The 12,761-nt window shown below is 33.4% G+C and overlaps 1 protein-coding gene across 1 annotated transcript; it reads left to right on the top strand.

The window, feature by feature from the left end:
• Positions 1-3,865: 3,865 nt before the first annotated feature.
• LOC115984262 lies at positions 3,866-10,811 on the top strand. The gene is made up of 2 exons (XM_031107227.1): positions 3,866-4,137; positions 9,815-10,811. The coding sequence occupies exons 1-2, from the start codon at positions 4,083-4,085 to the stop codon at positions 10,669-10,671; spliced, it is 912 nt and encodes a 303-aa protein (XP_030963087.1). The 5' UTR covers positions 3,866-4,082; the 3' UTR covers positions 10,672-10,811.
• Positions 10,812-12,761: the final 1,950 nt, after the last annotated feature.

Raw genomic sequence — 12,761 nt, 5'->3', positions numbered from 1 at the left:
TAATAATAGAACAGAGAAAGAGGAAAAAGATTGACGGCCACTAGTGGTGGTGGCCGAGCTCATGGGTCTCTGTCAAACGTTCCTTTGACATTTGGCACACAAACCCAAATACAAATGGAGACCCAAACCCAGAAACAAAAGAAAAGTTCTCTTCCATGGTTGAGGAACACCAACTGCCTCCATGGCATTGATTCAAATAGATGGTGCAAGATGGTAGTGGCAAAGAATGAGTTTCAGCCATGAAAGAGGGAGTGTGAAAGGAGAGAGCCAAAAGGTCTGAGAGAGGAAGAAGAGAAGGGTCTAACTTTTGAGATGAGAAAGAGGAGAGAGAAGAGAAGGTGAGAATAAAGTAACGGGATAAATGATGTTTAGGGTTAAATTGGAGGGACCAAATTGGTCATTTTTAGAAAGTTTTGAACCTATTTGGTATAAGTCCAAACCTCAGGATAGTTTATTGGAACTAACCCATTATATTTTTTTTGGTAAATGATGACTGGTGGTGGTGGCTTGTTGGCCGTTGATGGCGTCAGCAATCTCCCATGGCGCTGACGAAGGTTGGCGGTTATGGTGAAGGATCAGCAGTGGTGGCTAGTGGGGATTGTTTAGGTTTTTCTATATATATAAATATATATATATATATATATATATATTTTGAAAACTGAATCAATAAAAATATGAAAATTAGATTTAAATTAAATAGGCTGTTAGGACATATGTGAATTATGTTAGGAACATATGCCATTATAGAATTGGCTAATCCTTTGACAAAACGTACTTTATTTGTAATTTGGTAAATCTAAGATGTGTTTAATACTTTAAGGAACAAAGTCTCAAGTTCAAGTGTTAAAACCATACAAGTCTATCCAAGAAACAAGTGAAGAAGTACTGGATTTTAAATCTCGACATCTAGTATCTATCGAGGTTTAAAAGGTTGTTTAAGCCCTATACTCGACAGCTGCTCAATAGATAGGGTATCTATCGAGATTTAAGAAAATCAGATTTTTAGTTTTGATTTTCATCCAATTTGTGTATAGATGTTTGAGTTTTCTTTTCTCACAACCCTAAGCATATATAAGGATTATGTTAAGGGCCGTCACAGTGGATGCACCTTAATGCATAAGTTTTTCACAAGCATATTGTGAACCGGAGACATATGCCTTAGTTCATCTCTCTCTCTTCAAGAAGCTGCTGTGTTTGTACACTGTAAGGTTTTGTAACCAAGGAACTTTGTGATCTTCATCGTGTTGATGAACTGAAGAATTTTGCAGCCAACATCCTTCTCAAGTTGGTGTGTAAGCCGCATATTGGGATCCACGCTTCAAATTGGTTAGTCACATACTGAGAGCAGTACATTGAAATGAGAGATTATCATTACAGAATAAGTCTAATTGGGTATTGGGGTAAGGGTTCAACTGTAAGTTGGTATAAGGTACTGAGATTCATTTACTTGTAACCGCTTGTTGTGATAATAGTGAATTCTCAGGAGTAGTAACCTTAAAATCACTCGGTAGGGATTTTTGCCATGTAGGTTTTCCCTATTCGTAAAAAAATTATCATGTCAATTTATTTTCCGCTACATTTTAACTTAGTTGGTGATTTGTTTGTTCTATTGCACATTTTGCATGTTAATTGAATTAATTAATTAAGTTGGCTAATTAATTGGTTAATTCATCACAAAGGGTTAATACATTCTTGGCCTATCATAGGCGTCCATATGGAATTTTTTTTATTGGTGGACATACAATGGAGTAGGAAAGATAGGGCAAAAGATTTGAACTTTGAATAACTAAGTAATTATAGAAACCCATATACCAAATAATTATATTTCAGTTTGATTTGAAATTAAATCAACATTTATATTCTTTTATTTTATATAAGAAACAATGATATTCATATTTGAGTAAATCAAATCATTAGAAAAAATATAAAAATAGAGAAAATAATAAAACTCATTAGAAACTTACTTCGGCTAGAATCTAAGCCTAAGGTGTTCATATATATTGGGAACAAGGTTAACTTGAATGTAACCCCTTGAAATGATCTCTCAACTTTAGAATGGAAAAAATATGTAATTAAAAAAATGGTAATAGAATTAACAATAAGATTAATAATCAAATTTACAAACGAATTAAAAATCGAATTTTGTTCGAAAAAAAAGGACAAAAAGGAAAGATATGCAGATATAATCTTGAAAAATTAAATGAAAACTTGGCATACCTTCACTTTCCCATGTTCGATTGCTACATCCTAAAATTGTCCAGCATTTAAATCATCTGAAGTTTACGTGTTATATGGGAAAAACCAGTTACTCAAAGAAAAATGAAAATAACAAAGGCATTTCATAACCATGAATTAAGAAAAACCATTCTCATTGTAGTCCACTAAAAACTACTAATATTAACTAGCATTTGATCAAGTTGTACAAATAATTTTTTTCTTTTTTCTTTTTTTTTTAAAAAAAAAAAAGAGAAAAAGGCATCAGTAGTTTGTTTTTGCCTAAATTAAAAAAAAAATATATCCATACATTGGCGAAGGGAAGGGAGGGGGCCATGGCCCCTCTTGGGTTTTGAAAAAAAAAAACCCTCCTCCTTACAATTTTTATGAAAAATAAAAATTATATATAAATTTTTACGCATTGGCCCCCTTTAAGAAAATAGTCTGGTTTCACCACCATATATATAGTGGTGAAGCCAGACTATTTTCTTAATGAAACTCCGTCTTATCATAATTGTTTTTTGTAGACCCCGAAAGAAAATAACGTCCTTTGATTCTTCTCCTACTTCTAATTAAAATAGGCATTGATCCTTCTTCTATCCTTCATATGGATCCCTTTTTAATCCTTTTCTTCCAAATAATCACTAGTACGGTTCTGTGTTAAGTTTATAGATGTATAAAGTGCTACGGTACAATTGAAGTCCTATCAACTTCAACGAGGCTTTGTCTTTGTTAGAGATATGCTAAGTTCAATAGACTAGGCCAAGACAGTCCTGCTTCATATGCAAGCTAAGAATAGTACTTGTATTACAAGTCAAATAAATATAATAAATGTGTGTTTAGTCTAGGATTTAACCTCCTTTAAAAACCCTAGGATTGGGCTTGCAAGTGAAGAATACTACTTTACAATCAACCCTATGTTTGATTTATACAAATGCAGATGCTAGAGGTCTAGAATTAGCCCTAGACGAGCTTTATACTAAACTGGGACACTTGAACCAATACGCAACAACTGCAATTAGGGATGACAATTTAAACCCACATTTGCGCGTATCTGTCTCACCTGCCCTTAATGGATGGGTTTTACTTGCCTCGTATAACAAATAGGGCGAGGATGAGGGTTAAGATTTCCCCCCGCTTCTGTCCCATTTATATTTAAATAATTAAAAAATGTTTTTATAATTTTATTATAAGACATTCGTATGTGTTTTTAGACTTCTAACTTTATATTTATGATATTTTATTATATTGTATTATTGAATTTATACTTTTATGTTTAAATATTTACGTTTTGTATATTTTTTAATTGTTGTATTGCTATGTTTGAATTTTTTTTGTACTTTTTATTATTTGAATTGTTATAATGTTATGCTTTGAGAAAGTTTTGTAATGTTAGAATTTTTTTTTATTATAAATATTTTATGAGTTTTAATTTAATGCATTCAAAATAAACTTTTAATAAATTATTATATAAAAAATTTGGGTGTCACAGGATGGGTACTTGCGGGCACCCGCTAGAACAGGACAAGACAAAAAACTCGCTCCAAAGACGAAGTGGAGTGGGGAATAGGAAACCTGCTCCATTACCTGCCTTGTTGCTATTCCTAACCACAATAATATTATTTCTAATTGTCTTATCAAAAGAAAATACGTTCCTTCAACTCTCCTCTTTCTCTCCAAACAATATAGGCATCAATCATTCTTGTCTCTTGCGTCCCTATTCCTTAATTATTCTTTCCTCTCAACAATCGCACATTCGCACGTACGGGTTCATGATGCTTAAAGTGCTATAAAACTGTCGTGGAGCAAATTATCCTCTTTTTTTTCCTATCAAAGAAGAAGGATTTCAAGAAACTAATTCCTAAGACATGTCTGACAATAGCAGCAACTCCAACAATGCTCCTATCATCAACAAGGAACTCGGTATGTTTTATTGTCTTCTCATCCTGTTGTTTTCTTTTTTTATTTATTTCATTTTCAATAATTTTAAAACTACATCATTATTGTCATTTTTTACTGCCCACTTTGGAAATCTTTGATGGCATATGCTTAAAATGTATGAAGAGGATTTTCAAAAAAGGGCAAATAAAAAAACAAAAAAACAAAAGGGAGCTTCAAATTTCCGAAATATTTTAATATCCATAGTTGTTTTAATTTCTCAACTACTCTTTCAAAAGATTTAAGTATTAATATAAAGGTGATTTCTTGACTACTTCTAGCTAAAGTGGGCATAAAGAATGGAAAAGTATCATCATATTATTATGATGGAAATTAAAGGGTATTATTTTTTTTCTGTATTTGTTTTTGTCTCTCTTCCAATAATGCATGTTACAGATTATTATTTACTACCATTTGGGAAATTAATGGAAGGCTTGTCACAACCATACAAGAACATAAACATTTAGCAAAATTACAAGTTATATCTTTTCAGTTTGTTGAGTACTAATTTTTTGTCTCATAAGTTGTTTTTGTTTTTGTTTTTGTTTTTTTTGTTTTTTTTTTTTTAACTTTAGTCCCTAAAGTTCACAATTGTTACTAACGTTGATCTTTCTGTCCAGCTCTATTTTGCCATGAAAAGAGGTAGTTTTGGCTTCTTCTTTTTCCCCCACTTTTTTATACTAGAAATTTTATTCACATTTTTTTATTTAAAAAATACAAAACTCTCTCTCTCTCTCTCTCTCTCTCTCTCTCTCTCTCTCTCTCTCTCTCTCTCTCTCTCTCTCTCTCTCTCTCTCTCTGTAAGTTTCTTTTGTAATTTTATTTCAACAGCAAAATCCACCTCCCGAAGCTTCCAAAAGCCTCCACCACATGTACCCAACCTAACTCATTGATAAGATGTTCACAACTAATTTTACACCCATGTTTACAATTATCCTATATAGCATATTGTAATTGGATATCTGTCACTTTCACATAAACTGATTTTATTTTTTATTTTTTTTTCATACTAACACTCGTCCACATCAGATAATTATAAAAATAAGTGTGGAACTGGGTGTGATCCTAAAATTTTTCCTCTTATTTTCATTCATCAACCCCAGAGACCAAGAACTAAAAAAAATATGGTCATATACTTGCACTCGTATGTTGATGAAAGCTTGATATCTTGGAGGCACAATCCCAATTCCTATATTTTCTAAAGTACTTCGAATTCTTTTCTGATCATGCTAGAAAATGGTTGGAACCCCTTTCCTCCCTTTTATAGAGAATAAATATAGTTCAATTTAATTTAGGACTCTCACTTCAACGGCAACAGCCTTTAGATGATTCATATCATTGTATTTGAGGAAGTATCCTTTAAACACGAGAGTTGATTTTATATACCAAGTCTCAAGAGCTCTAGGGTGTAGATTTATGCCCTTTCCTTACTTGTTGGGTCCCAAATAATATTATCAATTTCAAATAGAAATCGCACACAAGAACACAAGTATTTACGTGGAAAACCCTTTCTCCTTAAAGGGAAAAACCATGAGACAAACTCTGAATAATTTCACTATTATCAAATCAATTACTCTTTGCTTTTTCACATACTCTCTTTGTGTCTCGAAGGTAGCAAAACTTTGCTGTCTCCTCTTTGGCTATCTTCTCGAAGGCAGCAACACTTTACTCTCTCTTCCTTAGCTATCTTCTCGAAGGCTGCAACACTTTGCTGTCTCCTCCTTTATTATCTTCTCAAAAGCGGCAATACCTTACTCTCTCCTTCCTTTTGCATTCCTCCTAAGCGAAAATCCATTTTTTCTCTTTTGGTTTCACACTCTATTTTCCTCTCCCCAAATGGAGGACCCTTGGACCAAAGCCAAAGCCAAAGCCAAAAATTTTTTTGTAGCATTGTCTATTTATAAGACTCTTTTCCTATTTTTTCTTGAACTAGGAATACATTACTTCTTTAACAAGGAATAGACTTCCCTTCCACACCAAGGAATAGTCTTTCCTTTCACACAAGGGAATAGACTTTTCTTCTATACCAAGGAATAGACATTCCTTCCACACAAAAGAAACCCAAATTAATTTTTCCTTCTTCAACTAAAAAACCTAATTAATTTTCCAAGTAACAATTGGAATTTGAGACAATTTCCCAACAATCTCCACCTTGATTCAAATTTCATCAATTGGCTTCTTTTTTCTTAAGATAGCTCTACCTTAATCAAGTAGTCTTCTTTTCCTCTTGGAATAGCTCCACCTTAATTAAAGCAATCCCTTCTCTTCCATCTTAATTCACACAAAGAGTCATCCACTAAATCAACCAAGCTCTGATACCACTGTTGGTCTTTTCTTTCATAACATTGTGCGTAATTGATCTTGATAGAATTAATCGAATAACTCCTAATACTTATCTATCAAGAAGATTCCAGTCTTCATCCTTCATATTTTTAGGTTTTGTACCCAAAAGAGGCAAATGCAATTTCTTTCCATAGAGATAATCTTCAATTTGCATCTTCTAGTACCCAAAGTCTGTTCCATCAAACTTCTTAATTCCTGAAGCCTTGCCTTCTTCTCCGCCATTGCTTCTACTCAAACCAGGGGTGAAGCCAAGGGGGGTCAAGAGGGGGCACTTGCCCCACCCCCCCCCCCCCCCCCCCACAAAAAAAACTGTTAATATTTACTTAACTTGCCTAGATACATTTGAGGTAAAAATATAGAACTATTACTAATGAAAAGTTATAAAATCGTAAACAAATAACCAGTTGCTTGCATGAGATGATTAGGAGCATAGCCCACTTTTGCTATCTTAAAATATGTTAGGACATATGTGATTCATATTAGGAACATATGTCAACATTTTATGTAATTGGCTAATCCTTTGACAAAACGCACTTTACTTGTAATTGGGTAGATCTAGGATGTGTTTAATGCTTCGAGAAATAAGGTTTTAAGTTCAAGTGTTAAAACCATACAAGTCTATCCAAGAATTAAGTGAAGAAGTGTCATTCATTAAATCTCAATAGCTAGAATCTATCGAGGTTTAAAGGAGCTGTTTCAGCCTGAGGCTCGATAGCTGTTCGACAGATAGGGTATCTGTCGAGATTTATGAAATTCAGTTTTTAGAGCTGATTTTCATCCAATCCGTGAATGCATGTTTGGGCTTTCTTTTCTCACAACCCTAAATATATAGAAGGATTATTTTAAGGGCCGTAAATGGTGATGATGTTGCACAAGAGCACAATTCTACAAGTGTGAAGAAAAGTGTGATCGGAAACCTTGTTTGCCCTAGTTCTTCTTTCTCTTGAAGAAGCTGCTGTGTTTGTACACCATAGGGTTTTATGACCAAGCAACTTCATGATCTTTATCGTGTGATGAATAGAAGAACTTTGCAGCCAATATTATTCTCAAGTTGGTGATCAAGTCATATATTGGGATCTGCGCATCTATTGGTTAGTCACGTACTAGGAGCTGTACATTGAAAATGAGAGATTGTCACTACAGAACAAGTTCAATTGGGTATTGGGGTAAGGGTTCAACTGTCGGTTGGTATAAGGTACTAGGATTCCTTTACTTGTAACCATTTGTTTTGATAATAGTGGATTTTCGAGAGTGGTGACCTTAATATCATTCGATGGGGTTTTTGCCATATAGGTTTTCTCCATTCGTAATCAAATCACCGTGTCAATTTATTTTCCGCTACATACTTTAGTTAATTGGTGATTTGTTTGTGTTACCATGCGCTTTGCATGTTAATTTAATTAATTAAACTTGGCTAATTAATCAATTAATTCATCACAAGGGGTCAATACATTCTTGGCCTATCAAAATATAAGCCCATCCTATATTAACATAACCCAATTCTATTATTAAAAAGAAAAAACAAATAGATACCTTGATGTGTCTAACTTATAACCTCATATTGTTTGATTTTTCTACTCTCTTTCTTTGGTAACTTTTAAATGCATTTCTTGTATTGTAGTATAAATAAATGGTTAATAAATAGGATGGTTTTTCAAAAATAATTTTGCATGTTAAGCTAAAATAAATAGACCTATAACATATAGCTTTACAAAAAATAATAGAAATTTACCTAAGTTGAGCTTTATGTGTATCTAACAACTAAAAATCTTTCAATTCATAAGTAGAGTTATAACTTTTTTTTATAATTAAAATTTTAAAAGGATTATTCATGTAAATAAATTCCTAAATAGATAAATATAATATAATGAATATGTTATTTTATCGAGAGTTTTCTTGCATTTAAATACGGTTTAGCATACACATGAGTGAATTGTTATTTTGCAAATTGATCTCAAATACTATATGTATATGCTCGCTTGCACGTGTATAAATGTTCTTGTCAAATGTAATTTTTGTCCCCGCTCAAGTTAGATCTTGGCTTCGCCACTGGGTCTCAAATCTTAGCTCTGATACCACTTGTTGGGTCCCAAATAATATTATCAAACCCAAATAGCAATCACACACAAGAACAAAAGTATTTATGTGGAAAACCCTTTCTCCTTGAAGGGAAAAACGACGGGAGAAACTCCGAATAATTTCACTATTATCAAATCAATTACAATAATTCTTGTGTATGTCTCACGGCGAAAGAAAAACCTTCTTGTTTTTCTTTGCTCTCAAACACACTCTCTTTGTGTCTCGAAGGCGGCAACACTTTGTTTTCTCCTCCTTGACTATTTTCTCGAAGGCGGCAATACTTTGCTCTCTCCTCCTTTATTATCTTCTCGAAGGTGGCAATACCTTACTCTCTCCTTCCTCTTGCATTCCTCCCAAGCGAAAATCCCTTTTTGCTTTCTTGGTTTCACGCTCTATTTTTCCTCTCCCAAGGGAGGACTCTTGGGCCAAAGCCAAAGCCAAAACCAACAAATTCTTTGTAGCATTGTCTATTTATAAAACTCTTTTCATATTCCCTCTTGAACTAGAAATACATTACTTTTTTAATAAGGAATAAACTTCCTTTCCACCTTAAGGAATAGTCTTTCCTTTCACACAAGGAAATAGACTTTCATTCTACACCAAGGAATAGACATTCCTTCTACACAAAGGAAACCCAAATTAATTTTTCATTTTTCAACTAGGAAACCTAATTAATTTTCCAAGTCACAATTGGAATTTGAGGCAATTTCCCAACATTAGTTACCAGCCAAATAAATTACCAATTATTCCAAAAACCTAAGTTGTTTGGTGATAAATTTTAACACTCAACTATAATTATGATATTTTTACCTAGTTCATATTGGATTCCTTCATACTTATACTCTTCTACCAGTATTCATTTGGGAAATGTTGGATTTTTTTTTTTTTACTCTTTATTTCCCAAATATTATAGATTTTAGTCTTTCTTTTTGAAAAACTACTCCAGCTTTAAGCTTTTTGCAACACATTTAACATAAAAGTTATCAAAATAATAAACTATGTACAAACAAACTACCTTAAACTGACGCTTTATTTTGTAATTTTATTGGTGGAAGAGTTACATGGCATTTGCTAATGAAGTTACAGCCATGTCCGAGGTAGTTTATGCTTTATGCCTTTTTTTTTTTTTTCTGAGGTATCCAAGGGATGTTTGGTGAATTATCTTTCATTGATCTTTCTGTTGTCCCCTGTATATTGAATTTCATGCTTTGCTATCTTTATCTTCTTACACTTTTTCCAGAGAAGGGGGACGATTCTAATGTTTTGAAGCCAATTTCCACGTCCTCAAGTGTGTTATCCTTTAAGCATTTACAACAAATTCCTCCCGAAACAAATGAATCCTCAAGCAAGGGAAAACAATCATCGTCGACTGAACGAGAAATTCAAATTGAAGATAGGAGTACCAAGTCCAAAGAACAGCAAGAGAAATCACTACAAACTGAATTGACAGAAAACTTGGAGGCTTTTTATAAGCTCTTAGAGAATATCTCTAAATCTCTAGATGAACTGGAAACACTAATCAACTCTTCCTCTTCCTCTTCTAATGCCACAGCAGAGTCCCTTGCAGATATTAAATCTTTCTTCAATAAATCGGTTGATGATGTTCTTTTGAATGATGCCTGGTTATCCAAGTTCAGAAAAGCTGCTGCCCTCTTGTTTGACAAAACCAGCATCCTTGGAAAGAACAAGTGTGACCTTTTAAAGAACGTCAATGTTGATCTAGATAGGGAAGTTAATCGTTTTAGGACACTGGTTGAAAAAGACAAAAAGAGAGCTGAACTTTTTAAAAACCGAAGCAAATATGTTGAAGCTCTGGACACTTACAAGACTGCACTTCAACCCTGTCGAGATGAGATGCAAATGGTGGCTTCCAAACATGAAGAAATGAAGAAAAATCTTCAAGAGTACGAAATGATTATGATTCAGAAGATGCCCCCTTTCCAACAAGTGTATTCTCAACAAAGTAGCATCGATACAGAGATCAGTGGTTTACGAGTGAATGAACAGCTTTTACAACAAGAAAACCAAGAAATTGACAGCCTTCGTAGAGAACCTTCAATTCATTGGAGTGGTCTGATTGCTGCATTTTATAATTAACTTTTCAGGCTTTGTTTTCAGCATATCACTGTTATAACTATTTCTAAATTACTATTGAAAAACCTGTACTACTATTAGTCTTAATATATTAATTGGTTTGTATAATAAATTTTATTATCAAGGATCTCTTGTGTTGTGGATCCATTTTATTCATACTTGGCTTGTAATGTTTCAAATATTTTCCATTTATCGATTCAAGATGTCAATTCCTATCGATATGCATCAACTTGTATGCATTTCCACCAATTACTTGACAAATCAAGTATGATCCTTCCAAATTTGGATATCATTTTTCAAAATAAGGGTTTTTAGTATCATGTGGAAGGATAACTTTCCATACCACGTCCCCAAATCACCCTTCTCATAAATAAATAAGTAATTAAAAAAAAATAGAAAAGTTTTTATTGATCATTTTAATTAGAGATATTATATATAATAATAATCTTTCCTTTTGTTAAAATCGAGTTGTAAAATTATGTAATAATAACTCATTTAGTTATTACTTCTAATATATATATATATATGTGTGTGTGTGTGTGTGTAAATTCATGACTAAAGACGTGCAATGCACAAGACTTTCACTAATTATATACTTAATTGGCTACCACAAAAAATAAATTAAAATTCTCTCATTGATAGCCTCTCTCTCTCTTTAGCCCCTACCTCTCTCCATAGATCGATTTTTGATTGCCATTAACTAGCTGTTGATCAACTGTTAAGGTTTTTAAAATGCAATTTTAGGGTAAACTATATATTTGGTTTCTATAATTTTAATTGTGTTAATTTGGTCACTAACTTTTTAGTGCTTTTAGTGCTGTGTCAATTTAGTCTCTATTGTTATCTCTTGGATGGAAATTGCTGACGTGGCAAATGGTAAATGTAAAGTTGTGATTTCCAACTATGTTATGCTGGCTTTAATTCTGTGCCAAATTTGATTGTAATTTCTTCAATAATTTTTTCCTTGTATGTATGTGGGTTTTTAATTGTAAGGGATGAGTGTGAGAGATTGTGAAGACTCAAGCTTAAAATGATGAACAAGTGGATTTCGCGAGTGTCTCACGAGAAGCTTACCTGCAAAAGAGCCATATATAGAGCACATGACTAGAAGATGAAGAGTCATGCCAGGCTGGAGGTTTTCGCGAGTATCTTACGGGTAAGGCCAACCCGCGAGACCCGCGAAACTCTCTGTTTGGCAAAAAGTTATGTTTCGCTATACCAAGTCTTTACTTACACTATATATACTCTTATTACCTACAAATTGAGAGGAATGCTTTTCAAAGAGAAAACCCTAGAAAATACACTTGAGAGTTAGAGATTGGTATACCCACAATCATCTACACATTTCCTTGTGGTTTTCCTCAACTCCTATCTCTCCATCTCTACATCCTTGAGAGGTTGCTAGCCCAAACACTTACCACACCCATTTTGAGTGTAAAGTGAGATTTTGGTGATGTTGGGGAGCATTGGAAGAAGCCATTCATTGCTGGATGCAATCGGGCTGAATTGCGGGATCCAAAAAGTTAGAGAAGATAAGGCTCCCAGAAGTCAGTTGGTAGCAGGAGCTTGGAGGACTCAAGTATATGAGGTAGACTAGGCTTGGATGGTCTTTTGTTATTTGTGTACTCTAACTTTATTCTGTAGTGGATCAATTTTGACTTGGAGGGTCATAGACAGATTTTTCGCCGAGTTCTTCAGTTTCCTCTTCGATAACACGTTTTGGTGTTATCTTGTGTTTGCATCTCTCTTCCCTACTCTTGAGCTTTCATTATATTGTCGATAATGGATGAATATGGCTTAGGGTAGTGATAACGGTTATTTGCGCTTATTTACTCTTGTTCCGCATTTAGTATAAGTTAGAGTAAAATCTATCTAGCTGTAATTTTAATTTGGGGGTTCTAAACAAGCTCTTGTGTTTTTGCACAAATCCAAGCTTTCAGTAAAAAAAAAAGAAAAAAAGAAAAAAGTAATGCTATAAGTACAAACTATTTTATAAATATTTTACAAATTGCTGATATAGCACTATACACGTCTATTTCATAAATATTTCACAAATTGCTGATATAGCACTATACACGTCTACTTTTTAAAAT

This window comes from Quercus lobata, chromosome 4 (assembly GCF_001633185.2).
Source record: "Quercus lobata isolate SW786 chromosome 4, ValleyOak3.0 Primary Assembly, whole genome shotgun sequence".
NCBI classification, from domain to species: domain Eukaryota; kingdom Viridiplantae; phylum Streptophyta; class Magnoliopsida; order Fagales; family Fagaceae; genus Quercus; species Quercus lobata.
Note: the sequence above shows the minus strand (reverse complement) of the source record. Positions and strands in the feature narration are given on the sequence as shown.

Coding starts and splice junctions, on each gene's coding strand:
- LOC115984262 (XM_031107227.1), top strand. CDS start 4,083: ATGTCTGACAATAGCAGCAACTCCAACAATGCTCCTATCATCAACAAG. Junction 4,138..9,814: donor TATCATCAACAAGGAACTCG/GTATGTTTTATT, acceptor CACTTTTTCCAG/AGAAGGGGGACGATTCTAAT.